General features: G+C 52.4%; 2 protein-coding genes across 5 annotated transcripts in view; one reads left to right on the forward strand and one right to left on the reverse strand.

Annotated features, from left to right (window-relative positions):
* Window positions 1-7904, reverse strand: ADAMTSL5 (ADAMTS like 5). Its single transcript, XM_066360193.1, has 13 exons — window positions 7680-7904; window positions 7086-7432; window positions 5059-5131; window positions 4860-4951; window positions 4552-4603; window positions 4292-4400; window positions 3140-3267; window positions 2232-2343; window positions 1834-1920; window positions 1528-1691; window positions 1057-1255; window positions 914-985; window positions 1-572 (listed from the first exon to the last, which is right to left on the reverse strand). Exons 1-13 carry the CDS (start codon window positions 7902-7904, stop codon window positions 271-273), a joined length of 1962 nt encoding a protein of 653 aa, XP_066216290.1. The 3' UTR covers window positions 1-270.
* PLK5 (polo like kinase 5 (inactive)) overlaps window positions 7037-25779 on the forward strand; it is a 23996-nt gene continuing 5253 nt past the window's right edge. For 2 of the 4 annotated variants that reach the window (XM_066342504.1, XM_066342512.1), the window contains exons 1-11: window positions 20475-20849; window positions 21529-21636; window positions 21755-21871; window positions 22284-22413; window positions 22507-22594; window positions 22698-22793; window positions 23436-23634; window positions 23798-23924; window positions 24116-24192; window positions 25047-25131; window positions 25412-25489. In XM_066342504.1, the coding sequence (XP_066198601.1) occupies window positions 20730-20849; window positions 21529-21636; window positions 21755-21871; window positions 22284-22413; window positions 22507-22594; window positions 22698-22793; window positions 23436-23634; window positions 23798-23924; window positions 24116-24192; window positions 25047-25131; window positions 25412-25489 (1225 nt within the window). In that variant the 5' untranslated portion in view covers window positions 20475-20729. Of the gene's footprint in view, window positions 7150-13343; window positions 13439-20474; window positions 20850-21528; window positions 21637-21754; window positions 21872-22283; window positions 22414-22506; window positions 22595-22697; window positions 22794-23435; window positions 23635-23797; window positions 23925-24115; window positions 24193-25046; window positions 25132-25411; window positions 25490-25779 lie in introns of those variants that run through there. The other 2 variants (XM_066342520.1, XM_066342526.1) reach the window with 2 other exon arrangements.

A 25779-nucleotide genomic window follows, 5' to 3' on the forward strand; every position in this document is an offset into this window, starting at 1 on the left:
ATAGTTATGAGTTTCCTAGCAGCCAGGGTGAGAGAGGAAATAAGAGCTGAAGAAGCAATTCAGTGTGTTCTCATCAGTGCCTGCCTACATGTGACAGTGGATCTGACTGCGTACAAAGGTGCATAAGTGTGTGTGAGGGAAAGTCACATAGCTGTGGTGGGATATATTTCTGAGCTTCCTGGAAGTCAGGGCAAGAGGTGAAATAGGTTGAGTTTGAGCCTGATCAGGCATGTCTTTCCTGCTCTGTGTGGTGGGGCCGCATCTGGGGGCTCAGATAGGGCAGTGTGCAGCAGCTAGGTGTGCACGGCTGTCTTCAGCAGGGCTCCAGGGCCGGGCATAGCCAGCGTGGGGCAGCAGCAGCCGGTCTTGAGTGCCATCGGGGCTGACAAGGCGCTGGGCAGCCAGCAGGTACTCTCGATGGAGGGCCATTGGTGGGCAGGGGCAGCGGCCAGGTGCCCACACATACTCGAGGGCTTGCAGTGGTGAGCGGTTCTTGTAGACAAGCTGCACATGCACCTCATAGCGGGTCTCCTGGGCCTGGCGGAGGAGGCCCAGCACTCGAGCTCGGAACACTGTGGGTAGGGTGGTGCTGAGGCCAGTTGGATGGTCCAGACTGGACACTCATCCATGCACGTCATTGCCATATGAGGGAAACGGGAATTAGGTGGGACATGGGGAGGGGCTCTGGGGACTGTGGAGAGGGTACTGGGGTCAGAATCAGATCAGGACCAATGAGAACTTAGAGGTCAAATTAGAACAAAGGATCAGATCAAATTAGGGCAAGAATGGTTCAAGTTTCAGTCAGGTCAAGCAGTCAAGAATAAAGTCAAATCAGGGTCAGATGCCAGCAGGAAAGGAGACAAATTCAGGTCTTTTAGGGGCCAGGTGAGGGTTGAGGAAAAGGTTCTCTCACCAAAGTCACTGCGGCAATAGTGGAGCAGCCGGTGGGCACGACCACGGATTTCAGGACAGGGTGGGCAGGGATCTGTGAGGTGGTACAGTTAGAGCACAGGCCTACCTCCTTGTTTGTCCCCACCCTGGCTGTACCCCCCTCACCTGGGGTGGGGTATGGGGTCCGTGTGGGGAAAGCAACCAGGGCTTCATGGGGCTCAGGGGACTGAGATTCCACCTCCAGAGGCTGTGGCTGCCTCAAGGACAAGCCCAGGGCCTGTGCCTGCTCCTGGAAGGGGCCATATCGCTCCCGAGGGAGCCAGAACTCGAATTCAATGCCAGGATTGGGCTCCTGCAGGAAAACCTGGGGGGGAAGGTTACACATTTAGCACCCGAAATTGGAACTGATGGCCTTGCCTCCCCCCTGACTCTACTCCTGCTTTGCCCTCTGATTCTCTACCCTAGCCTCCCTCCTCTGACCCTCTACCCCTGCCTGGCCAGTCTGATTCTCTGTTTATAGCCTCCTCACTCTTACTCTCTATCTTGCCGTACTCCCTCTGCTCCCAGCCTCTCCTAGATCCTTTAATTCCCACTACCACCTCTTGCTCAGCCGTGCCCTGAAGGCCCAACACGCACCTGCAGGAGTAGGTCTTGGGAGGTGGGTCCAGCCGCGCGCAGTGTCTCCTCTGGCCCTGCGGCGCGGGTGTAGACCACGCGGGTGCCTGCTGCCTCGTAGGTCCCGGGTGGGCTGACCTCCCTGTTGCCGTTGAGCACGTAGCGCCCGTCGCTCCCAATCAGCGCTGCAAAGAAAACGTCAGCTCGGGATCTCTGAAACCCGCCCCTCCCACCTTCCGACATTAGTGTCTCCCTCCTCCAGCCTCAATCTCCCGACTCCATTTGGGCGACCAGCAGGGCACCCTCCCCACTCTGATTCAGCGTTACCCAGGTGGTTGCGGCTCCGATGGGAGGCGTAGAAGTGTCTGGCGCCCTCGGGAATCAGGGTCACATTCCAGTACCCAGCGAACGCTCCTGGGCGGGAGGGAAGGAGGGTGTTGGGGTGCGTGTGGGGGTGTATTTAACGGATGCTTTGAGGATTAAAGCAGCTAAAGTTAGCCTGGTACACCAAAAAGCCCCGTAAACGTTTGGAGTTACGATTATCACCTAAATGAGGCAGCAAGACTTAGAACCCATGGGTTCTGGGAAGGGCGGGGCAATCTAGCTTTGACCAATCAAAATGGCGAACGATAGGGGGCTGTGCCACAGACTACCCAATCAGCACGGGAACTCAATTTCCATGCTCCCGGCTCTAGGAGATTAGAAAGGGTGGGGCTAGTGGTCACCCGCGTCACGGAACACGCGCTGCACGAAGAGGCACGAGTCATTGGAGCCGCCGCACCGGCCGCAGTGGTCCTCGCGGGCGTCCGAACCCATCAAACCATCACAGCCGGCGCTCTAAAGGGGTGGGGAGGACACATTACAGAGATCCCTTGCCCCACCCCAGGCCTAGACCTGGGATAGGGGGCGGGGCTCTGAGAATTAGGAGGCTGGGCCTAGAGACGAGGGTGAGGGAGGCCTGAAATAAAAGACATGGGACTGGAAGTAAAAGGGTGGGCCCAGAGGGAGGAACCTGGAGTGGGGCCTAAGGAGGGGTACCGCCAATTGAAAAGGGAGAGACTATGGAACAAAAGGAAGGAATGGGGGCCAGACCTGTCCCGGTTGGTTCAGCGGTAGAGCATCGCCCAGGCCAAGCGTGTGGATGTCGTGGGTTCGATTCCCAGTAAGGCACACAGGAGAAGCGATTATCTGCTTCTCTACCTTTTCCCCTCTCCCTTCTCTCTCTAACTCTCTTCCTCCGCAGCCATGGCTCACTAGGAGCAAATTGGCCCCAGGGGCTGAGGATGGCTCCATGGCCTCGCCTCAGCTGCTAAAATAGTTCAGTTGCCGAGGAACAGAGCAACGGCCCCATAAGGGCAGAGCATTACTCCAGTAGGGGGCTGGCCGTCGGGGACCGTGGGGGAGTCTCTCTCTCTCTCTCTCTCTCTCTCTCTCTCTCTCTCTCCCGCTTCTCATTTTTAAAAAAGGCGGGGAGCTTAGGCAGGACCTGAGGGTGGGCTTTGGAGAGAAGCTTAAGGTGGAGAGGTGAAGCCTATTGAGGTGTGTGGCCCAGTGGGAGGGCGGGGCTCGGAGAGAGGGCGGGTCCTAGAACTTAATAAATGCGGTCTGAGGGCGGGGCCTGGAGAAGTCTTACCAAGCAGCGGCCAGCCACGCAGAGTCCCTGGCTACCCTGGCTGCAGGGAGTGCCGTCCAGGACACGGCCAAAGCTGTGGTAGAAGGCATGCCCCACGGCCAGGCAGTTGAGGTCGCACTGGTTGGGCGCTAAAGGCGGAAAGAAAAGAGTGGACCGGGGAGTGTTTATTTCTGTATTTATTTACAGCCACCTTCCCACGAGGCTCCCCAGATGAGCCCCAGAGATTCTGCCAAAAACTGCACATCGAAGTTGAAGCAGAGCCAAGACTGGACCTAGGCATTCTGCCTCCAGCTTCCTGGGATTCTCCCAGGAAAGTATCCTGGGCTTGCGTTCATTCATTCATTCATTCATTCCACAAGTACTCATTGAACACCTACTATTTTCCAGACATGGTTCTATCTAGGCTCAGCTTTGAGCAGAACTGCACCCAGCAGGTGCCCAGTAAAAAGTGTTTTGTTCAGGGCTGATGGGTCCCACATAGGCTGGGTGTGTCTTTGGCCCTCCCTGGGACTCAGTTTTCCCTTCTGCCTGGCAGCAGGGCATGATGGACAGTAGTCCGCTTATGCACAGGAGCCTGTAGCCCTAATTCCTGCTCCTCCCACTCAAGCTCCCATTTCCCTGAGCTTGGCTGGCTAACACTGCCTAGAATGGAGCTCTAACTGGTCCTGGTGGGCCAATTCTTAGGGCAAAGAAAAAAAAACCCATGAGATTTATGGATGGAACTTTCTCCATTCTACACTTATCTGTGTCTGCCTCCACTGTGGTGTCTAAAACTACCTGTCTTCTTTAAGTCTGAAGTCATGCTGCCCTGGGCACACAGTTATATAACTTGCTATTTTCAGCTCAATATGGGAACAGTTCCTGCAACAGGAATAAGTTTGAGAACTGTTGGCTTCTAGATACAGCTCTGAGCAAATCCCCAGTCTGGTGGTTTGCCCTGTGCAGAATAGACCCTGCCTCCCTCTGGCTTGCTTTACACCTCACACATACTTTTACCCTTCACTTCACCAACTCCTACATATCCTTCAAAGCCCAAGTGTTCATGCCTACTTCTCCTTATAACCCTCCAAGTTCCCCTTCCTTCTTAGCATCTTCTTCTTCCTGCAACTCTGAGTTATTCTCTCTGGACCATCAGGAGTGCAGGCTACTCACCACCATAGAAGGGCACCCACTGGTAAGTCTTCTGGGGGCCTAGGACAGGGTGGCCATTGTAAAGGGCACATTGGAGGTCTCGGAAGGGCATGGCCCCTGGGGGACAGTCCTGGGGACAGGGATGGGTTGGTCAGAGGCTGGGATAGCCTCAGGGGGGTCCAGAAAAGCTGGCAGGGTGGAAAACATATTTGGGGGCATGAGTGGGGAAGCAGGAGGGCTTCAGAACAGATGAGAAGGTCTGGGAGGCGGACAGAACTTACTGGCAACTGGCAGAGGCGGTACTCATGGGTGTCCCCCCAGCATATCTCTTCCCTGGGAAACAGGGTGGCCTAAGTGTGGTCAGGCCTCCTAGTAACCCATTTCCCAGAGCCCACCTGCACACCCTTCACATATACCAATTTCCCCTACCCCCACCAGCCCTGCCAAACATTCCAGGTAGATCAGTGGTATTAAAAGGTACAGCATGTGTGGGCAGGCCAAGGGTTTGGTCAGGGGGTGGGCCTAACTGGCAGGAGAAGAGCGGCAGGAACCCCTTCACAGACAAGCCCCACAGTCCCACTCTGCTTACCAGATGCAACGCCGGCTGCGTACGGAGATCCCCTGCCCACAGGTGCTGGAACAGCGGCTCCAGGAACCCCATGGTGTCCACTCTCCTGGACCCTACTTGGTGAGAGAGAAGCATTGTTAGCCTGGGGGGGAGGCTGCCACCCCCACATGGCTGCTGAGTCCCTATGCCCAATGCTCCCTGGACTACTGTCCCCTTTTACCTGAGCACTGCCTCCCAAACCACAGTTCAGGAGGGTCCATAGCAGGAAGAGCAGGTTCCAGAGGGGGTGGGGTCTGAGGAAGCAGAGGAAGTCACTGCAGTGGAGGCGTCAGCAGGCCAGGGATTGAATCCCAGCTCTGCCCTGTGTAATTTGGGGCAGTAACTTAACCTCTCTGAGCCTTCCTTCTCATCTCTGAAACATGCAGTGATAATACATTCACAGAAAAGTTTTGAGAGGTTTATTGGGTCAAGTAAGAAAAACGGGAGGCACAGAGCCTGGGATAGAGATGAAGAGCTCAAAGAATTATTATTATTATTTGTTGTTGTTGTTTATTCTATGATGCATACAGTAGGTGCTTAATCAGTGTCTAATGACAGAACAAATCATTCCAGGATATTGCACAAATGTCTCCAGGGTCAGGGCCCTTCACGGTTCTCTCCACCATCATTGCTTCGACCTTCCTGTGTGGCCAGGGGCCAGCTACTCCACTTCCCAGGCCTCAGTTTCCCCATCTATGCAGAAGAAGCTGTGGTCAGTCCAGGACTCAGACCCTGAAGAGGGTGTAGCCGGTGAGCACTGGCTCAGGGACCAGGTCCCTTCAGAGCTCCCTCTGCTCCCAGACCTTCAGTGAGTCTCCAGATTGGGGAGAGCAGGGAGGGATGACCTGACCCTGGCCCAGCCAGACCTCATGGCTTTATAACAGAGGGTATGGGATGGAACACCAGGGTGGTCTGTGATGAGAAAGGGGCCCCTGATGAGGATGATGCAGAAAAGAGGGAGACAGCTGGGGTGGTGGGGCTGGGCTAGCAACTTTGTCTACCCAGGACTATTTTCCAGTCTTTTAGGAGAAAAATAAAGCCACTTGACATCCACACCCTCTGCATGACCATGACATTGACAGGAGAAAGGGGGAGGGAAGTGGCCACCTTGTGAGTCCTTACTTGGGCCAGAGCCAGGGAGCCCAGCAGTCAGCAGTGCCCAAAGGACATGCAGGACAAGCTGGAGTCCTCCAGCCTCCAAGTTCCTGGACACCAGGTGGGGGAAGGCTAGGTCCCACTGCATCCATGGCCCCTCTTTTTTTTTTTTTTTTTTTTTTTTTTTAGCAAGAGAGAGACACAGACAGATAGGCAGACAGGAAGGGAGAGAGATAAGAAGTATCAACTGGTTGCGCACTTCAGTTGTTTACTGATTTCTTCTCATAAGTGCCTCAATGGGGGGGGGGAGGACAGCCTGCTGTGACCCCTTGCTCAAGTCAGAGACTTTGGGACTCAGTGATCTTGGGCTTCAAGCCAGCAACCTTTGGGCTCAAGGCAGTGACCACTGGGTCATGTTTATGATCCCATTCTCAAATCCGGGACCCCATGCTCAAGCTGGTGAGCCTGTGCTCAAGCTGGCAACCTTGGGGTTTCAAATGTGGGTCCTCAGCACCCCAGGTCAACGCTCTATCTACTGGGCCACCACCTGGTCAGGCTACATGACCCCTCTTGAGCCTCTTTCCCTATATCTCAGGCCCTCCTGGCTCTGACATTTGGACATGGGGAAACCACCAGGTGAGCGCTCCCACCACCCCCCACCCCCAGGCTGTGCTGCTAATTGCATCTCAGCCCCTTTCTGAATTCAGGGCCCTGTGGGGCCCAGGAAACAGGAAGTTAGAGAGGAAGGCAAAGATAGCAGAGGAGGGTTGGCCTTCTGACACTCACTCTTGACTCAGCACTGGCTGAGGTGGGGGTCTAGGCATGAAAAATAAAGGGCCAGAAAGACGACCCTCCCACTCCCCAGGGCTCTCTCCCCAAAGAGCAGGACACTTACACCCAGTTTTGGCTGAAATCTTGACTGTGTACTGTGGGTGTGATCTCAGGGAAAGCCACGCTTCTGGGCCTCAGTTTCCCCAGGAAGAAGTGAGGATGAGCTTTCTTGCACCCTGGGGATTGCTGCCTCACCGCCCTCCCCTCTCCACAGTACTACCGGACCCAGACTTGGGGAGGAAAAGCGAACCCGGATACTGTGGGGATAGAAGAGGGGCTTACCGGCGACACAGAGCTCTGGCGGTGCGTCCTGGCTCTCTGGACTGCCCCAGGATGAGCGGAAAAGGTGGGGCCCGCGGAGAGGGACAAGGGGAGCCTGGGAAGGCCCCTTCCACCCGGTCTCCCAGGGCGTGCCCAGGCCGGGGTCGGGAGGGGTGATGGCCCCTTGCACCCTCGCGCGGCTGTGGGGCTCTTCTGCGCGAATCTGTGGCAGGGGATTGATCCACGCAGGCCTCGGCACCCCAGAACTGCGGTCTGGTGTCTGAGAGTCCATGTCCCGGTGACCTTAGAAAGCCCAGGGCGGGAGAGCCGCGAGGGTACTGGCGGTCCTTACCCCTACCCTGGGGCTGCTATTCCAGGCGCCACGCTCAAGGCCAGGGAATGTGAGCGAACCGAGGTCGAGGTTGCCTTGTCCCAGTTCTGGGAGTTTGGGGCTCTGTCTCAGCCGGCGTCCAGATCCTACCCCGCGATGGTCCCCTTTCCTGGTCACTGCCCCCTTCTCTGGTCAGCCTACTCAGGAGCTGGCGCGCCTGAGTTTCTTTCCTGTGATTTCCGCTCCAAGTCCTGGCCACCCCAAGCACAGGGCCCCGAACGCACTGGGGAGAAGATCAGCCCCAGGGGTTGGGTGTGAGCGGTGGAGAGCCCAATCCCGACCGGCGCATTTCCGGGCATGCTGTCATCCACAAGACGCGCCCCACCCCGCCTCCTGCCCTCCCTGCCGGCCCCCGGACTGTGAGCCGCGCCTTTGGAACCAGACCTGGGTCCAGAGGTCCCAATCCTGCGTAGCGGTGGCCCCACACTCTCCGACCTCAATTTCCCCATTAGGGCAAGAGGACCACAGAGACCCTTTCTGGTAAACTTTAGTTCTTTGCCTGGACTAGCGAGATCAGGGTTACTCCAGGACTCTGACCATAGCACCCTTCCCAATGCTCCCTCCCCCTCTGCCCACACAGGGATTTTGCAAGCTCCTCCCCTAGCTCCTCACTGGCACTCACAATGCTCCCTGGTAGGTGGGTTGAGGAGATGGGATACCGAGGAGGCAATGGGTGGGCTGCTCCTCTGCCCCAGCCTTGGCCAGGCTCAGCTTGAGTGTCTCCTTCTGGAAGCCCACCATGGGTCTCCCAGACCTGATTACAGGGAGAAAGAGGGTTGGGGTCCAGATCTGTCTGCCCTCCAGTCTGGAGAAGCTCGGAACAGAGCCACCCAATGCCATTTATTTCAACATTTATTGCAAACCTACTATGTGCCAATACAGTGGTGAACTACCTAGCCAGTCATATTAGTAAAGGAGGCAGCCCGTGGGTGGGTATTATCTCACTTTATGATCAGGTGCTTAGAGGAAATAGCCCAGGCCCACTGCAGATTGGGGGGACATCAGCAGGAAGGCAATGGTCACAGGAAGTGGGGAGAAGGGCAGTCCAGACAGAGGGCACAACAAGTGCAAAGGCCCTGAGGCTGGACTAAGAGAATAAGAAGTCAAGAGGTGGAGTGGGTTGAAACAAGTTGCCTGAGTGGAGGAGGGGATGAGGTCAGACGCAGGAAGAAGCCATAGGAGGTGGAAGAGTGTGCTCTAGCTTTGAAAAGCCACTCCTGGTTTCTGAGGGGGCCAGAAAAGTGGTGAGAGGCAGAAGTGGGCATTCTGGGTAGAGGCTGAGCCTGTGATGTGGATGGAGGTGAGAGCAGTGGGTGGCTCCCAGTTGTTTGGGAGTGAAGTCTGCAGGAGTGCTGATGGATCCCATGGGGGAAGTGTTGGGAAGATATGAGGTAGGAGCTTGGCCTGAGTGGCTGGTAAAGGGAGGTGCCCCATTTACTGAGGGAGGCAGCTGGTGAGTGGGGGGAGGGTGAATCCAGCAGTCATTTCTTTTTTTTTTTCTTCTCTTTTTTTCTGAAGCTGGAAATGGGGAGAGACAGTCAGACAGACTCCCGCATGCGCCTGACCGGGATCCACCCGGCACGCCCACCAGGGGCGAGGCTCTGCCCACCAGGGGGCTATGCTCTGCCCCTCCAGGGCATCGTACTGTTGCGACCAGAGCCACTCTAGCACCTGGGGCAGAGGCCAAGGAGCCATCCCCAGCGCCCGGGCCATCTTTGTTCCAATGGAGCCTTGGCTGCGGGAGGGGAAGAGAGAGACAGAGAGGAAGGAGGGGGGGGCGGAGAAGCAAATGGGCGCTTCTCCTATGTGCCCTGGCCGGGAATCAAACCCGGGTCCCCCGCACGCCAGGCCGACGCTCTACCACTGAGCCAACCGGCCAGGGCCCAGCAGTCATTTCTGAACTGCTCTAGAGTGAGACCTCTGTGGGTCACCAAGAAGAGGCTGGGAGTCCAGGGGTCATGTCTGGGAGAAGGTGGACACATGGGTGTCCTTGGCACACGGGGGGGTGTTTAGTGTCATGGATGAGGTCATAGGGTGTGAGTGTGGACAGAAAGGGGCAGGGGGAGGAGAAAGGTGGTTGTGGGGTCCCAGAGGCTGCACAAGGCTCCTGGGAGGAGGTAGGTAGAGCCTTTTTGGGCAAGATGAAGATGTGGACCAGTGGAACAATGGATTAGCATCGATGGAGGCAGTCATGGCCTTGACAAGACTGAACCAGGTTGGACATCGCTGGAAAGAGGATGGGGGGGGGCAGCAAAAGCAGGCACTCTTTTCTGAGTACTGATTATGTACCAAGCCATGGACTGGAACTTGGGGGGGGGGTCATCAGAAGTAAATCAGGCTTGGCCCAAGGACTCCACAAAGTGTAAAATTGCATTCTCCTCAGAAGTGCCTTGTTCCTGAAGCCCCAGCAACTGTTACTATGCAGGGTGTGCATACAATAGGCATTGTGCCCTGCAAAAAGTGCATACAGCAGGCACTATATCCTGCATGGAGCATATACAACAGGCATTATGCTTTGTAGGGAATGTATGCAGTAGGCAATGCATCCTATAGAAATTATACAACAGATACTTTGTCCTGCAGAGAGTATATACAGTAGGTACTGCACCCTACAAGTAGTTCATAGAGTAGACATTGAACCTTCCAAGGAGTACCTACAACAGTCACTGTATTCTGTACAGAATCTACAGAAATCACTGCATCATGCAAGGAGGGTTTACAGAAGGTACTTTCTACAGGAACGTTTACAGCAGGCATTGTACTCTATCTACAGTGAGTGTATGCAGCAGGCACTGAGGCCTGCAGAAAGTGCATATAGCAGGCACTGCACCTTTTATGGTGGCCCTAGTCTAGTGGAATCACCAGGTGGGAGTGGGATAAAGGTGTGGAGTGCTGGCCCACCCCCCAGTCTTTGTCTTCCCTGTGTCTCTGGCCTCCACCTCTGTTCTTTGAATATAACTCAGCTGGATTCAGCAGATTCCCACAGGATGAGGCCTGGAGCTTGGCACAAAATACCTGGTGCAGGCAGAGGGTATGGTTGTAAGATTCAGAGGCTCCAGGTCTAGTGGTGTTTCAGGCCTGGACCCTAGCCCAGGGCCAGCTGGATTACTCCTATCCCAAGCCCCAGCCTAGACCTTCTCCCAGAGGCAAGACCTGGGTGGGATCTGACAAGTGGGTACGGGTCATAGCAGAGGTGAGGCAGCTGGACTCTAGCTCCCTCTTGGTCTGTGGTCTTATGGTCTTGGTGCTTAGGAAATGTCTATGAGAGATTTGATGGTCTCTTTATGCCCCCTCCTCCAACCCACTGTGCCACTCATGATTCTTGGGACCTGTCTATCTGGTTCCAGGACACTTCAGCCCCCTAAAATGACTGGGTGAAAGGGGTCCTGCCACTTCTGTCACAGAACCTAAGGTCTCTGGAGCTGTCCAGATGTCCTTGGGCATGACCATGGGTGGAGCAGGAACCAGGACCCACCCCAGCTGGGGTTACCTATGTCAGTTGGGATTACTACCTGGAAAAGAGCCACCCTAGGGACACAAGAGGCAAGAAACAGGTTTCTGAGATGGTTGTGTCCCTGGATCAAGGCATACCTGAAGCCATGAACCCAGTATTATTCACTTTTGCAACTTAGTGTTTCTGTGACTTCTAGTCAAGAAGTCTTCACTAATGGGGAGGAGTATCCATTCCATCATCCTCTTTACTACTTATGCCACTGACCCACCCAGTGTCGGAGCACTTTGCCTACTGTGAGTTGCCACTGTTTTGGGGGCTCTTATATCTGATGTGACACTACTCACCCCTAATTTATGGGTCAGGATACTGAGGTACAGAGGTGTAAAATCATATTCAGTGAGACTCAGAGGTCCTGGGACAACGACTTCACACCCACACCTGAACAGGTGGGGTACCCTCAGTTCCTTTTGGGGTGGGGGTGTGGAGGGACTTGATTGAAGTGGGAACGCTCCAGTCAGGACCAGGAGGGTGAGGGGGAACTGGAGGGAAGAGGATGTAAGGGAGAGGGTGTTCTCAGCGAGGAAAAGCACGTGCAAAGGCCAGGTGGCCATGGAGCAGGGTGAAACCCAGGCCCAGGGCAGGCATGTGTGGCTGGAGCACAGTGAGCAAGGGAGTTGACTTCGAGGCCAGAGGGGAGCAGAGAGCTCACATGGCTTGGGAGCTGGGGAGCATGGAACAGTGACTCAGACGTGGCAAGTCACCTAAGGTAGTGGTTTTCAACCTTTTATACTTGGGGACCAGTGAAAATAGGAGAATTATTTCGGGAACCGCTAAGGCAGAAATCACCTTGAGCATAAGAAAATTTGACTAAGATAATTGGGTCTATAATCTTCATACATCAAGGTGGACAAATTGGCACAAAATTTCTGACAGACTGATCCATGGGCTGGCAGTTGAAAATCACTGGTCTACCATATGCCATTAGGTGAAAAAATTAGAGAAATCATGCACAATGTGATTACATTTTTTAAAAGAAGTAATGCAGGCCCTGGCCACATGGCTCAGTAGATAAAGCACCATCCCGGCACATGGAGGTTGCAGGTTTGATTCCCCCCTGGTCAGGGGTTAGGGCACATACGAGAAGCAATCAATGAAGTGTACAACTAAATGGACCAACTAAGTGGAACAACAAGTTGATGCTTCTTTCTCTCTCCTTTCTGTCGCTCTCTCACATCAATGAAAAAAAAAATTTTTTTAAAGTATGCAGCATGCCCAGGTGATGGTGCAGTAGATAGAGCATTGGACCAGGACACAGAGGACCCAGGTTCAAAACCCCGAGGTCGCTGGCTTGAGCACAGGCTCATCTGGCTTGAGTGGTGGGCTCACCAGCTTGAGCTCGTGGTTGCTGGCTTGATTGCTTGAGCCCCTAGGTCGCTAGTTTGAAGCCCAAGGTCACTGGCTTGAGCAAGGGTCACTTGCTCTGCTGTAGCGCTCCCCCCTCATCCCCCACCCCCATAAAGACACAAATAAAAAGCAATCAATGAACAACTAAGGAGCTGCAACGAAGAATTGATGCTTCTCATCTCTCTCCCTTCCTGTCTATCCCTGTCTGCCCCTCTCTCTGTCTCTGTCGCACACACAAAAAAAGAAGTATGCATGTTACTATAAACTCAGACAGGAAATTGAAGGATAAACCCCTAGCGTTGGCCACAGTGATCTTGGGGCGGCGGTTATGGTTGACTTTGAGTTACTGCTTTATATGTTTTGCTTGAATTTTTTTATAATGATATCCTAATTCTTGTTTTTATTTAAACAATGTTTTAATTTTGGTATAATTTTAGATCTAAAGAAAGTTGCAAAGACATTACCAAGTTTCTGTCTACCCTTTGTCATCAATAATATAATATCCCTTCCCCAAAGAGACCTGTGGATATGTTACCTTATGTGGCACAGGGAACTTTGCAGGTGGATTAAGTTAGAGTCTGAGATGGGGATGACCCTAAAGGACCAGAGAGGATGGTGCTTCTGGAAGGAGCTGACAACAATGGATGCTTGGAAGCTGGGAGAGGCAAGGACAAAGTCTGATCCTGAACCAGTGGAAGCCAAATTTCCCTGCCCCCAACTTTGGGCCAGTCTCAAGGCAGTACTCTGCCGCAGTCATGGGATTTCTGAAGCACAGAGGCAGGGTCCCCTCCTGCTGGCTCTGCTCACGAGGCCCTGTCCCCAGAGGCCAAGCTCACGAGTACAGACATGAGGAAGTTCGCTGTAGTTCAAAGGCCAGGAGGCCAGAGAGGAACCTAGAGCCAGGGTGAGTCACATGCACCCACGTGCTCCCATACTGGCACCTTCTGTGAGAAGAGGGCTGTGTCCAGGCTGATCCCATGCCCAGCCCCTTGAGCCTCCCAAGGGAGACCTCTGGGAATCTGGCTACCCAATGCTGTCTCAGCAGCTGCAGCTGCACCCTCACCTGCAGCAGGTATTTTGAGCAAAGCTCCAGGGAAATCTGCTGAGTCTGGGGAGTTATCTCAGGTCAGTGAGAAGACAGAATGGAGAGGAAGTGAAGCTGTGGCCTGGGGTTTGGGATTCAGGGGACAGGTGGCCATGCTGGGTTTCCAGCCCATGACTACCTAGCTTTGGGGAACCTGTGCAGGGTCAGCATGGGAGGCCAGGCAGCCCTGTTTGCAAAGCTGTGATCCTGTGATCATCACCCAAACTGTACTTAAGTTTGCTCCTCTTTAAGTGGAGGTTTTAGCCCTGGCCAGGTGGCTCAGTTGGTTAGAGTGTGGTCCTGATATGCCAGGGTTGTGGCTTTGATTCACAGGTCAGGGCGCATACAATAGTCAACCAATAAATGCATAAAGAAATGGAACTACAAATCAATGTCATTGTCCCCCTTCCTCTCTCTCTCTCTAAAATTAGTCAATTAAAACAGGGGTCGGGAACCTTTGGCTGAGAGAGCCATGAACACCACATATTTTAAAATGTAATTCCATGAGAGCCATACAATATGTTTAACACTAAATACAAGTAATTGTGTGCATTTTATGTAAGACCAACACTTTTAAAGTACAATAAGTCTCTGAATTCTTTTTAATGACGTTGTTATGCTATTGCTAACCAGTAATGAATAAAGTACTTCTTACCATTAATACGACTTCTGGTGCTGCCTGGTTTTGCTGATGGCTTTGTAGTCTGGTTGATAGGTGGTGAGGTTAAGCTTCATGCAGGCGTTGAGACTTCTATCCATTAAACGTGATCATACGTTGGTCTTAACGTTCTTTAGATGTGAGAAAGACTGCTCACATGCATACGTAGATCCAAACATTGTCAATACAGCAATACTCACATGCTGCAGTGTGTGGTATGTGATAGGAAGCGCGTTCCAAGTTTTGACAATCAGCTGGTCCGCAAGTTGAAGTTTTTTCATTTCTCCCCACTTGTGTTTGCTCGCCAACTCTGCTTGCTGTCGTGCAAGTCTTTCCAAATCTTCATTCAATGACTTGAACTTATTCACCTCCATGTCTGAGGCCTTCAGGTCAGCAGCTCGTAGCTCAAAATCTTCTACGGAGACACCAGAGATGTAACTCAGGTCGGCGCTATTCACTGCACATGCGTGTGGATGGGTGATGAACTTAAAAAGACGAGTGCTCTCACGAAATTCTCCAAAGCACGCTTTGAATGACTGCAGGAGATTAGATGTGAAGCCCGCTAGCTGCTGGAGATAAAGATGTTGAGCAGGGTCACTTGCTGTGCATGCATCTTAAAACTCCCAGTTTTTCAAAGTGTAGTAAATGACCTGTTTAATGTCGGCGATGAAGAGTTTCAGTTTTTTTTCAAATGCAAACAATGCTTGTTGAAGGGATAAGACTATTTCCAACGCTTTGCATTTTCACATTGAGCTGGTTCAGATGTTCAGTCATGTCTACGAGATAGTAGAACTTCAGGAGCCACTCACTCAGTGTTAGCTAACTCAGGATGCTTGACGTTTTTCATTTCAGAAAAAGTCCGGATTTTGCTCAGACAAGCCGCGAAATGGCTGAGCACCTTCCCTCTTGTCAACCAACGCACATTGCTGTGCAGAAGCAGACCAGGATAATTATTCCCAACTTCAGCCAGCAGTGTTTTAAACTGGCGATCATTTAAAGCTCAGGCAACAATAAAATTGACCACCCGAATGACCAGCGACATCACCTCACCAAGCTGCTCGCCACACATCTGAGCACAAAGTACCTCCTGATGTAGAATGCAGTGAAAACTTAGGATGGGTCTCTTTTCATGTTCATCAAGAAGCACTACGAATCCTCTGTTTTTCCCCATCATGCACGGAACAGCATCAGTACACACCGAAATAAGTTTATCCATCAGTAGATTTTTTTTTTTTTTTGTATTTTTCTGAAGCTGGAAACGGGGAGAGACAGTCAGACAGACTCCCGCATGCACCCGACCGGGATCCACCCGGCACGCCCACCAGGGGCGGTGCTCTGCCCCTCTGGGGCTTCGCTCTGCCGGGACCAGAGCCACTCTAGCGCCTGGGGCAGAGGCCAAGGAGCCATCCCCAGCACCCGGGCCATTTTTGCTCCAATGGAGCCTTGGCTGCGGGAGGGGAAGAGAGAGACAGAGAGGAAGGAGGGGGGGGTGGAGAAGCAAATGGGCGCTTCTCCTATGTGCCCTGGCCGGGAATCGAACCCGGGTCCCCCGCACGCCAGGCCGACGCTCTACCGCTGAGCCAACCGGCCAGGGCAGTAGATTTTTTTTTTTTTACAGGGACAGAGAGAGAGTCAGAGAGAGGGATAGATAGGGACAGACAGACAGGAAGGAAGAGAGGTGAGAAGCATCAATCATCAGTTTTTTGTTATGACACCTTAGTTGTTCATTGATTGCTTTCTCATATGTGCCTTGACTGCGGGCCTTCAGCAGACCAAGTAACCCCTTGCTCAAGCCAGCGACCTTGGGTCCAAACTGGTGAGCCTTTTGCTCAAGCCAGATGAGCCCCTGCTCAAGCTGGCAACCTCAGGGTCTCGAACTTGGGTCCTCTGCATCTCAGTCCGATGCTCTATCCACTGCGCCACCGCCTGGTCAAGCAGATATTTTTCTTTAGTGAACTCAGTGAAAGACTTGAATAAATCCTCCCCTCTTGTTGTCTCTTTCATAGGCAAAACAGCAAGACTTTCCTCATGTAGTGTGTCACCGACAGCACACCTTGCAATCACGCTGAACTGGGATAAAATGGCTTATAGTCTGTTGACTCATCCAAAGCAAGAGAAAAGAATGGTGCTACATTTATGTCCTTTACTTGCGTTGCCTCAATTTGATTTGCCATCATGATGGTACGATCGTGAACAGTTCTTGCTGACAGAGGCATGTCATTTATTTGTTTGATTATCTTTATTTGTCTTTATCTGAAAAGTTGTCAAAAAGTTCATTGGCAACATCAAGCATGAATGTTTTGGCATACTCCTCGTCTGTGAATGGTTTTCCATTTCTCACAATTGCTAAAGCACCAGCAAAGCTAGCTGAATTCCAGTCACCTTGTTGGGTCCAAACATGGAGTTGCTGCTGACTAGCTTGCACTCTGCACAGTAGCTCTTGACATGCTTTCTTCCTGCTGTCCCCTGATGGATATTTCGATGCAAATGTAGTATGGCGTGTGTTGAAGTGCCGCTTTATGTTTGACCGTTTCATCGATGCAATTTTATCATTGCATATTAGACACACTGTAGAACCTGCTCTCTCCACAAAGGCAGAATTCCTCTGTCCATTCCTGATGAAAAGTACAATACTCCTCATCTTTTTTTCTTTTAGCCATCTTCTTTGTCAAAAGGGTTTCTGGAATTAGCTAGCTGACTACTTGATTAAAAGGAGGAAAGTTTACTTCCTGACCTCACAACGACCCGTGTACGTTATGCATTATCCAATAAAAATTTGGTGTTGTCCTGGAGGACAGCTGTGATTGGTTCCAGCCACCTGCAACCATGAACATGAGCGGTAGGAAATGAATGGACTGTAATACATGAGAATTTTTATATTTTTAACATTATTTTTATTTTTATTAAAGATTTGTCTGTGAGCCAGATGCAGCCATCAAAAGAGCCACATCTGCTAGTGAGCCATAGGTTCCTGACCCCTGAATTAAAACATTTTAAAAATATATTTTAAAAAATAGGTCTTGGCTGGTGGCTCAGTGGATAGAACGTTGGCCCAGCATGTAGACATCCTGTGTTCAATTCCTGGTCAGGGCACACAGGAGAAGCAACCATCTGCTTCGCTCCACCTACTTCTCCCCCTTCTCTCCCTCTTCCCTGCCCACAGCCAGTGGCTTGATTGGTTTGGGTTTGGCCCCAGCGCTGAAGACAGCTCCTTTGGTCTGAGTGTGTCAGCCTCAGGTGCTAAAAATAGCTCAGTTGCAAGCATCGGTCTGAGACGGGGTTGCTGGGTGGATCCAGGTCAGGGTATATACAAGAGTCTGTCTCACTATCTCTCTGCCTCTCACGTAAAATATATATATATTTAAGATATATATATATATATATATTTTAAATAAAAGTAAAATGGGGGTTTTAGTAAGTCCTGCTTTTTGGGGGGTAGAGTGGAGAATCCAATATGTTTTTTTCTTTTGGCAAAATATATACAGTATAACATAAACTTTACCATCTTAACCATTTTTTTTAGAGAGAATGAGAGGAGGGGAGAGAGATGAGAAGCATCAACTCGTAGTTCCGACACTTTAGTTGTTCATTGATTGCTTCTCATATGTGCCTTGACCGGGGGCTCCAGTTCAGCCATTGACCTCTTGCTTAAGCCAGCGACCTTTGCGCTCAAGCTACCAACCATAGGATCATGTCAATGATTCCACGCTCAAGCCGGTGACCTTGGGGTTTCAAACCTGAGACTTCAGCGTCCCAGTTGATGCTCTATCCACTGCACCACCACCAGGCAGGCCTATCTTAACCATTTTTAAGTGCACAGCTCAGGGGCATTAAGTATCCTCACATTGTTGTACAACCATGACCACCATCTATCTCCAGAACTTTCTTAACTTCCCAAACTGACATGCTGTCCCTATTAAACACTAACCTCCTCTCCTTCCCCTCCCCTAGCCCATCACCCACCATCTATCTTCTATCTCTTTGAATTTGACTCCTCCACGGACCTCATGAGTGGAATCACACAGTATTCATCCTCCTGTGTATGGCTTATTGCAGAGTTTCCTTTCTTTTTATAAAAATTAACTTTTAGCGAGAAAGGAAAGGAGAGAGAGAGATAGAAAATCAATTTGTTGTTCCACTTATTTGTGCATTCATTGGTTGATACTTGTATGTGGCCTGACCAGGGATGTAACCTGCAAACTTGACATGTTGGTATGACACTTTAAACAACTGAGCTACTGGGCCAGGGCCAGAGTTTTCTACCTTTCTAAGGCTGAATAAAATTCCAGTGTCAGATGAACCACTTTTATCCATTTATCCATCACTGGACATTTAGGTTGTTTCCTCCTTTTGGTTGTTGTAAATTGTGCTGCTGTGACCAGCCATGTTTTTTGTTTTAGTCTAGGTTTTTCATTCTAGAGTTCTGGGGAGGGAGGTACCTGCTCAGCATGGTACAGGCTGGGAAGGGGAGGTCTTGCCAACCCTGTGGTGGAGGCCAAGCCAGAAAAACCTATTGGGCAGCCAAGAGGTAGGGAAGACTAGTATTTGTGCAGAGGGGCCAGCTGACAGGACAGCTGTGTGGCCACCAGCTAGGAAATTCAGAATCTTCTCCCTTCCTAGAGAACTTCTGGGGGTTAATGGTCTTAGCCACCCAATCCACTATGTGGGCTTTGCCTTCCTTCCCAGGAAGCCTGGGGGAATAGTTTAGGGGGACAGAGGCTCTGCATCTACTAACCTACACATCTGGCAGGGCTTGGCCACAGCCAGTGGGCTTGCAAGTGCCTTCCTTTTTCTTTCTTTTTAAAAATATTTTTATTCAGTTTTTTAGAGGAGAAAGAGAGAGAGGAGAGGGAGGAGCAATAAACATCCAGTCTTATATGTGCCTTGACCAGGTAAGCCCAGGGTTTCAAACCAGCAACCTCAGCGTTCCAGGTTGAAGCTTTTATCCACTGTGCCACCACAGGTCAGGTCCGCAAATGCCTTCCTGAGCCTCAGTTTCCTCTTCTCTAACATGAAGCTAAGAATAACACATACCTCCAGGGCAAACCAGTGCCCAGAGGGGCCTGGCTTACATTCACCTCTGGAAACCTCCCAGCCCCCAGGCTAATTTAAGTCTGGATGATTTCCTGGCAGTGTTTTCCAAGGGCCAAGTGGGTCTGTTTTGGGCATGCAGAGCCCAGCATAGATTCCCCCACAATATTTCATAAATATGTGAATTAGCACACGGATGGAGGTGTGCTATTGAGAAGGAATCAGCTGTCTGTCCCCGTGGATTCCAGAGCGACAGTGACATAACTGTTCAGACCCATGGATGCCCCCCCCCCAGCTGACCACCTTCTGTCCTGCTGTACCCGGTTCTCAATAGCAGGGGATTCAGTTCCCTGGCCACAGCCAGCTGATCCCCTTCACTGGCCTGAAACTCTTGGCCCTGGCACTGAAGCCGCCCCCACTATGAGTCTTCAAAGGCACTGGGGCCTCTATATGATGTGCCAGGTGACCATGTGACAACTCAACTCAGAAAGTGTTTCCTATCCCTGGTGGCATGCCTGGCCAGATTCCGAAATCTGGTCTCTGGAAAATTCCTAGGTCTGATTCCAGCCACAAAGAACCCTACTAATCCCTCCCCATTCATTGTGTTATGTAACATTTGTGGATTAATACTGAGGCAGCAGAGGCAGCAGCACAAATTCAAACCCAGCACTATCCTTTCCTGGCTGGATAAGCACCTAACCTTCCTAGGCCTCAGTGTGCTCACTTATAAAATGGGGATGGGCCAGTGCTCCAGGATTGGTGTAACAGTGAAATGGAAGAGGCAAGGAAAGCGCCTAGAAATGAAGTTAGGTCACAGCTCAGAGATGCCCTCAGGGTGTCCAGTCTGCCCACTTGTTCTCCCATCTGACTGCCTCTCTTTGGCAGCCCCTGCCAGGAATCATAAACCCCAGTGTCCACCCATGGGTTCCTAAATCCTGCCCCTTTTCACTGTCAAGTGTCCTTTGTATATGACACCTCCCAACCCAGAGGTTGGGTCCCACTCTCCCTTCTGGGTCCCTGCCCAGGCCTCATTCTCCTCCCCACCAGCCTTAGCTCCAGAGATATTGGGCTTCTTTCTCAGCCTCTGAATCCTGCTGCATCCCTCAGAGCCCAGCTAATCAAGCCCCACAATATCATGTGCGTGCCAGGGACTCACCCAGCAGAAAAGACCTAGTCACAGGTATTCAGAATGAATGACTAGACTCACTTCTCAAGTGCACTTTGGGGAGAGCCCACCAAGTCCCAACCCCACCCACCTTTCCTTGCGAGGCCTCTGAAAGAATGAGACAATCCCTCTGGGACTCAGTTTCCGGTTCAGTGAAATCTCTGACAATTCACAGTTTGGCGGGAGGTGCAGGATTGAAAAGAGCCAGTCTGATTGCACCGGGTTGGCGCTCGGGTGCGAGCGCTGCTCTTGTCACTATAACTCCCGCCACCGGGTCAGTATCCGCACGTCCACGCGCCTTCCACTCACCTGCCCCCTCCCGCCGCGATCCGCCCAGGAGCGTCGGGACTCCGCCCTCTCTTTTCTCTGTTAAGCCAGTAAGACGCGCCCCGGGACAGCGAGGCCCGCTTGGTGTGGTGGTCCAGGCGGGAGGCTGCGCCGGCGCCAGCACCGTGCTCCCGGCAGGGCCCCGCGCGGGATGGAGCCCGGGCCGCGCTGGCGGCGGCGGCGGCGGCGCAGTTGCCGCCCTCTGGTCTCGGTTTTCCTGCGCGACCCGGGTTCGGGGCGCGTCTACAAGCGCGGAAAGCTGATCGGCAAGGTGGGAACCCGGGCACCCCCGCTTCGCGGCGAGGGGGCCAGGCTGGGCAGGGCGGGGGTCCTGGTGGGGTAGGGCGGGACGGGGCGGACTGTGCAGCCGCGGTTCTGAGTGCAGCGGAACGGTGTACATCCAGCTTGTTTGCCAGTTGTGCCCCCGGCTTTGTCTCTATATTTGTTGTGTGTCCGCATGAGTTTGAGGTCTGGCGTTGAACTGGGCGCCTGGTCTGTAGTGGGCCCGCTGTAGGGCGTGCATTGTGTGACGGGAACGGGTATTTGGCGGGCTATGCGGTGTCCGTGAGTTGTGTGTCCAGGGGTATGAGTGTGCTATCACCAAGTGTTGTAAAGGGTCTCCGCATCTTTCTCTAAACGCTCTCGTGTTGTCTCCAGGTGTGTGTGTGTGTGTGTGTGTGTGTGTGTGTGTGTGTGTGTGTCTCTAAATGCGTTACCCATCTTTGCTTTCTGTGCCTGGTATAGATTTGTCTGTCTGAGTGAATATGTCCCTATGTTTTTTCCTATATGTTGCATTGTGTGTCCAGGTATGAGGGTGGGAGCAGTGTGTTTGTGTGTCTCAAGTGTGTGTGTGTGTGTGTGTGTGTGTGTGTGTGTGTGTGAAGATGCCTAGATGCCTGCCCATACACCTGTACACGACTGTCCACTGAATTTGTGAATCCCTCCTGAAGGGCGCCTTCAGCCGCTGCTATAAGCTGACTGACATGTCCACCAGCACCGTGTTTGCTCTCAAGGTGGTGCCGCGTGGTGGGGCTGGAGGTCTGCGCTCCAGTGGGAAGGTATGGCCCCCACCTAAGTGCCCAGGGTTCCCGTTGCCAGAGAGGTCCCTGCCCTTGAAGATGCCCATTGGTATGAATACTGCGTGCAGGGTGTGTACACATAGGGCTGTGCTTGCAGGTGGATAGAGAAATTGCCCTGCACAGCCGCCTGCGACACCGCAACATCGTGGCCTTCCACGGACACTTTGCTGACTCTGACCACGTATACATGGTGTTGGAGTACTGCAGCCGCCAGGTGCCCCAGGGGTGGAGCAGAGAGGGAGCCTGCACACCCCCCGCGTCTGCTGTGCTCATCTGCATCCACCCCTGTATTCTGTCTGCACTTAACCTGTTTCTACCTGTGCCCACACCATGCTCATCTATGCTCATCCTAGGCTCTCTTGACTCACCTACGCTCACCTGTATACGTTTGTGTCCACTTTATTCTGTAGTCACCAGGCTCATCTCATACTCATCTGTGGTACCTGGGCCCAGCTGAGCATACCCATGCTCATCTGAGTCCTTCCTGCAATTAGCCGTGCCCATGCCCCCAGCTGAACTTAGTGGTGCCTTCATAGACCCCTTGCCATCCTTTTTCCCACTTAAATACACTTGAGCTCATCTGTGTCTCCCTTGTACTGGTGCTGTGGCCTGTGGGTCACCTGCAGTCACTGGCCCATGTGTTGGAGGTACGGAAGACACTGACGGAGCCTGAAGTGCGCTACTACCTGCGGGGTCTGGTCCGCGGCCTGCACTACCTGCACCAGCAACTTATTGTGCACCGAGACTTAAAGCTCAGTGAGTTTGGGGAGGGGAGCTGTGGGGACTGTGGGGACCATGGGAGCTGGGACTTGGCTCCCTCTCTTATACCCATGCCTTCCCTCCCACCAGGTAACTTTTTCCTGAATGAGAACATGGAGGTGAAGATTGGAGATCTGGGGCTGGCTGCCAGGGTGGGGCCAGGGGGCCGATGCCATAGGTGAGGGTGGAGGTTCAGAGTAGTCTCTCGGGGTGGGCACAGGTGAACCTGATCTGGCATGGGGGTCCCAGCCTTCCTGAGCCCCCCAATTATCCCTTCCCAGAGTGCTTTGTGGGACCCCAAACTTCCTGGCCCCAGAGGTTGTCTCCAGGAATGGGCATTCCTGCAAGTCAGACATCTGGGCTTTGGGCTGCATCATGTGAGTGGGGTCCTGGGAGCCTGGGCCTGGGGAAGAGGGGCCAGAATGTGCCCAGGTGGTGGCAAGTATGGGCAGGAGAAAGCATGTAGGGAGGTAAGGATGGGTATAAGTAGGTACAGGGGAGGTTGAGTGGGGGACAGACTGGTGTGAGCATATACATGATTGATGTGAACAGATATGGGATAGGTAGGAGGAGCACACACCAACCATCATTTAAGCAAGCAGGTATGCATAAGGGATATGGGAGGATGGATGTATGTAAAAGATCATCTTTGAATGTGGACAGGTATGTGCAGGTACTAGGTGCACAGGCAAATCAGGGAATATATAAAGGTATGAAGTACATGCAGGAATGGAGCAGGTGTGAGCATGCATAAAAGAAAATTGGACAGGTGCATTCAGGTATGTACAGGTACAAGCTGGCATCTAAAGATGCTGGTGTCTACTGAGCAGACAGGCATGGCCTAGTGGGAGGGGATGTAGGGCAGGTATGGGAATGTGGATGTCTGGGAAGCATGTACAGAGTAGGGAAGTGTGGGTAAGTGTGGCCAGGTGGCACAGGTAGGTGTGAGTTGACTCTGAACCAGCCCAAGACAGATGCAAATAGACACCCAGGTTCCTGCTCCCTCCCCTCCTACCCAGGTACATGGTGCTGACTGGCGCCCCTCCCTTTGTGGTGGCTCCCCTGTCAGAGATGTATCAAAATATTCGAGATGGCTGTTACCCAGAGCCTTCCCACCTATCACCCAATGCCTGTCGCCTCATCGCCCGCCTGCTGGCACCCAACCCGGCCAAGCGTCCCAGCCTGGACCACTTACTGCAGGACAACTTCTTCACACAGGTGTGTGGTGTTCAGCAGGTGGTGCCACACGTGGAGCTGGATATTTGGGTGCTTCACTGGGGCATCTCAGCCAAGGACCCAGGAAGGTCAGGACCCCCAGGTGGCCCAGGTACTCAGGAGCCACCCTGATTGGGGTGCTGATCACCAACGCCCTATTCTGAAGGGTTTCACTCCAGACCGGCTGCCACCCCACTCCTGCTACAGCCCACCCATCTTCACGATTTCCCAGCCTCTGGGCAGGCTTTTCCGGAAAGTGGGCCAGCTGCTGCTGAGCCAGTGCCAGCTACCCTGTGAGTATCACCCCTTGCCCACCCCTCACTTGCTCCTACCTGCCCAATACCTGTGCTGTACCTCATGTACCTGTCATGCTTTCCACCTGCTCTGTAACTCACATTCATGACAGAGGTGGATATGGATGGCAAGTACCTCCACCTGCATGGGGCCAGGCTCTGCAACCCTCAAAATCCTGTGCCTCCCTCAGGCCCCTGCACTCTTGATGTGGCCTCATGTCCAGGAGAAGATGGTCCCAATCCTGACACCATGGAGTGGGGCAGTGAGGTGAGGGCTTAGGGTATGGGACACAAGGAGAGAACCCTCACTGCAAGATGGAGCAGAGGGAGGCCCTAGCCGGGTAGCTCAGTTGGTTAGAGCATCGCCCTGATACACCAAGTTTGCGGGTTTGATCCTTGGTCAGGGCACATACAAGTATCAACCAGCGAATCCATAAACAAAGGGAACAACAAATTGATCTCTTTCCCCTCCTTCCTCTCTCTAAAATCAATCAATAAAAGAAGGGGGGGAGGAAACTACTGATAGCAGCAGAATCTCTTAGTAAATGTTTGCTTGACTCTATACTCCTTGTTGCTGGAGAGGTCATTTATAATTAAAGGCTAGCATTAAAAAAAAGCAAAAAACAACAACAAAAAAAAAACCACTGCCTGACCAGGCGGTGGCGCAGTAGATAGAGCGTTGGACTGGGATGCAGAGGACCCAGGTTTGAGACCCTGAGGTCACCAGCTTGAGTGCAGGCTCATCTGGTTTGAGCAAAGCTCACCAGCTTGGACCCAAGGTCGCTGGCTCAAGCAAGGGGTTACTCCGTCTGCTGAAGGCCCATGGTCAAAGCACATATGAGAAAGCAATCAATGAACAACTAAGGTCTCGCAACGAAAAACTGATGATTGATGCTTCTCATCTTTCCGTTCCTGTCTGTCCCTGTCTATCCCTCTCTCTGACTCTCTCTGTCCCTGTAGAAAAACAAAGCAAAAACAAAAACAAACAAAGAAAAAAACAACCACTGAGCAAGGGGAGAAGTAGGGGGTCTTCAGAGTGAGGAGGTTGGATCCCTTCACTCAACTCAGGCCTCCGCCTATGGGATGGGGCACCCCTCCCTCATCCTTGCTACTCCCTCCTAGGCTTCCCTGTTGGATAGAGGGGCTCCCCGACTCAAGGTCCCTGTCCATCTGCTCAGCCAAGGAACCCTCCAGAGTGACCCGGCTGGTGAGTAGACTCTCTTCTAGGTAGGGACTGTGGATAGAGTGTGAGGGTCTAGAGGCAGGGGACAAAGACAGTGTTTTGCCAGGGTTGTGGCTCTCTTGGCCTCAACTTTCTCACCTGTAAAATGGGAATGATGTCTGGAATCCTTCTGGGTTTAAAATAAGATTTTTCTCAGATGCAGGAGCTTGGGGTGGGGCTGGTTAGAGAAGCCCCTTATAGTGGGGGCCCAGGCCTGTTTGTTCTTTCCTTCTCTTCCTGACCTCACATAGATCTGTCTCCCCAGGGCCTGAGGGGAGCCCAAGGCGGGAGGTGGAGGAGGCCATTAGAAAGCTACAGCTCTGCCTGGATCCTGGACCTCCAGGTAGGAGCACAGCCCAGGCTGCAGGAGCTTCCCTGCCTCTTAATCTCTGAGGACAAGTACCCTGTCTCCATTCAGGCTCCCACAGGGTATATTTCTGGGGCTCTATGGGAAGACAGGTTTAAGGGAGGCTTCAGGACACAGTGACTTCAGGCATGTCACTTAACTCTTTGTGCCTCCGTTTCCTTACCTGTCCGAGAAGGCTGATGATAGTATGATGCAGGCTATCCTTGTGTGAGAAGTCCGGAACTTTCTGAGACCTCTGTATGTATACTTTACAATGACTTTATTTT

Source organism: Saccopteryx leptura, chromosome 1 (genome assembly GCF_036850995.1).
Source record: "Saccopteryx leptura isolate mSacLep1 chromosome 1, mSacLep1_pri_phased_curated, whole genome shotgun sequence".
NCBI lineage: Eukaryota > Metazoa > Chordata > Mammalia > Chiroptera > Emballonuridae > Saccopteryx > Saccopteryx leptura.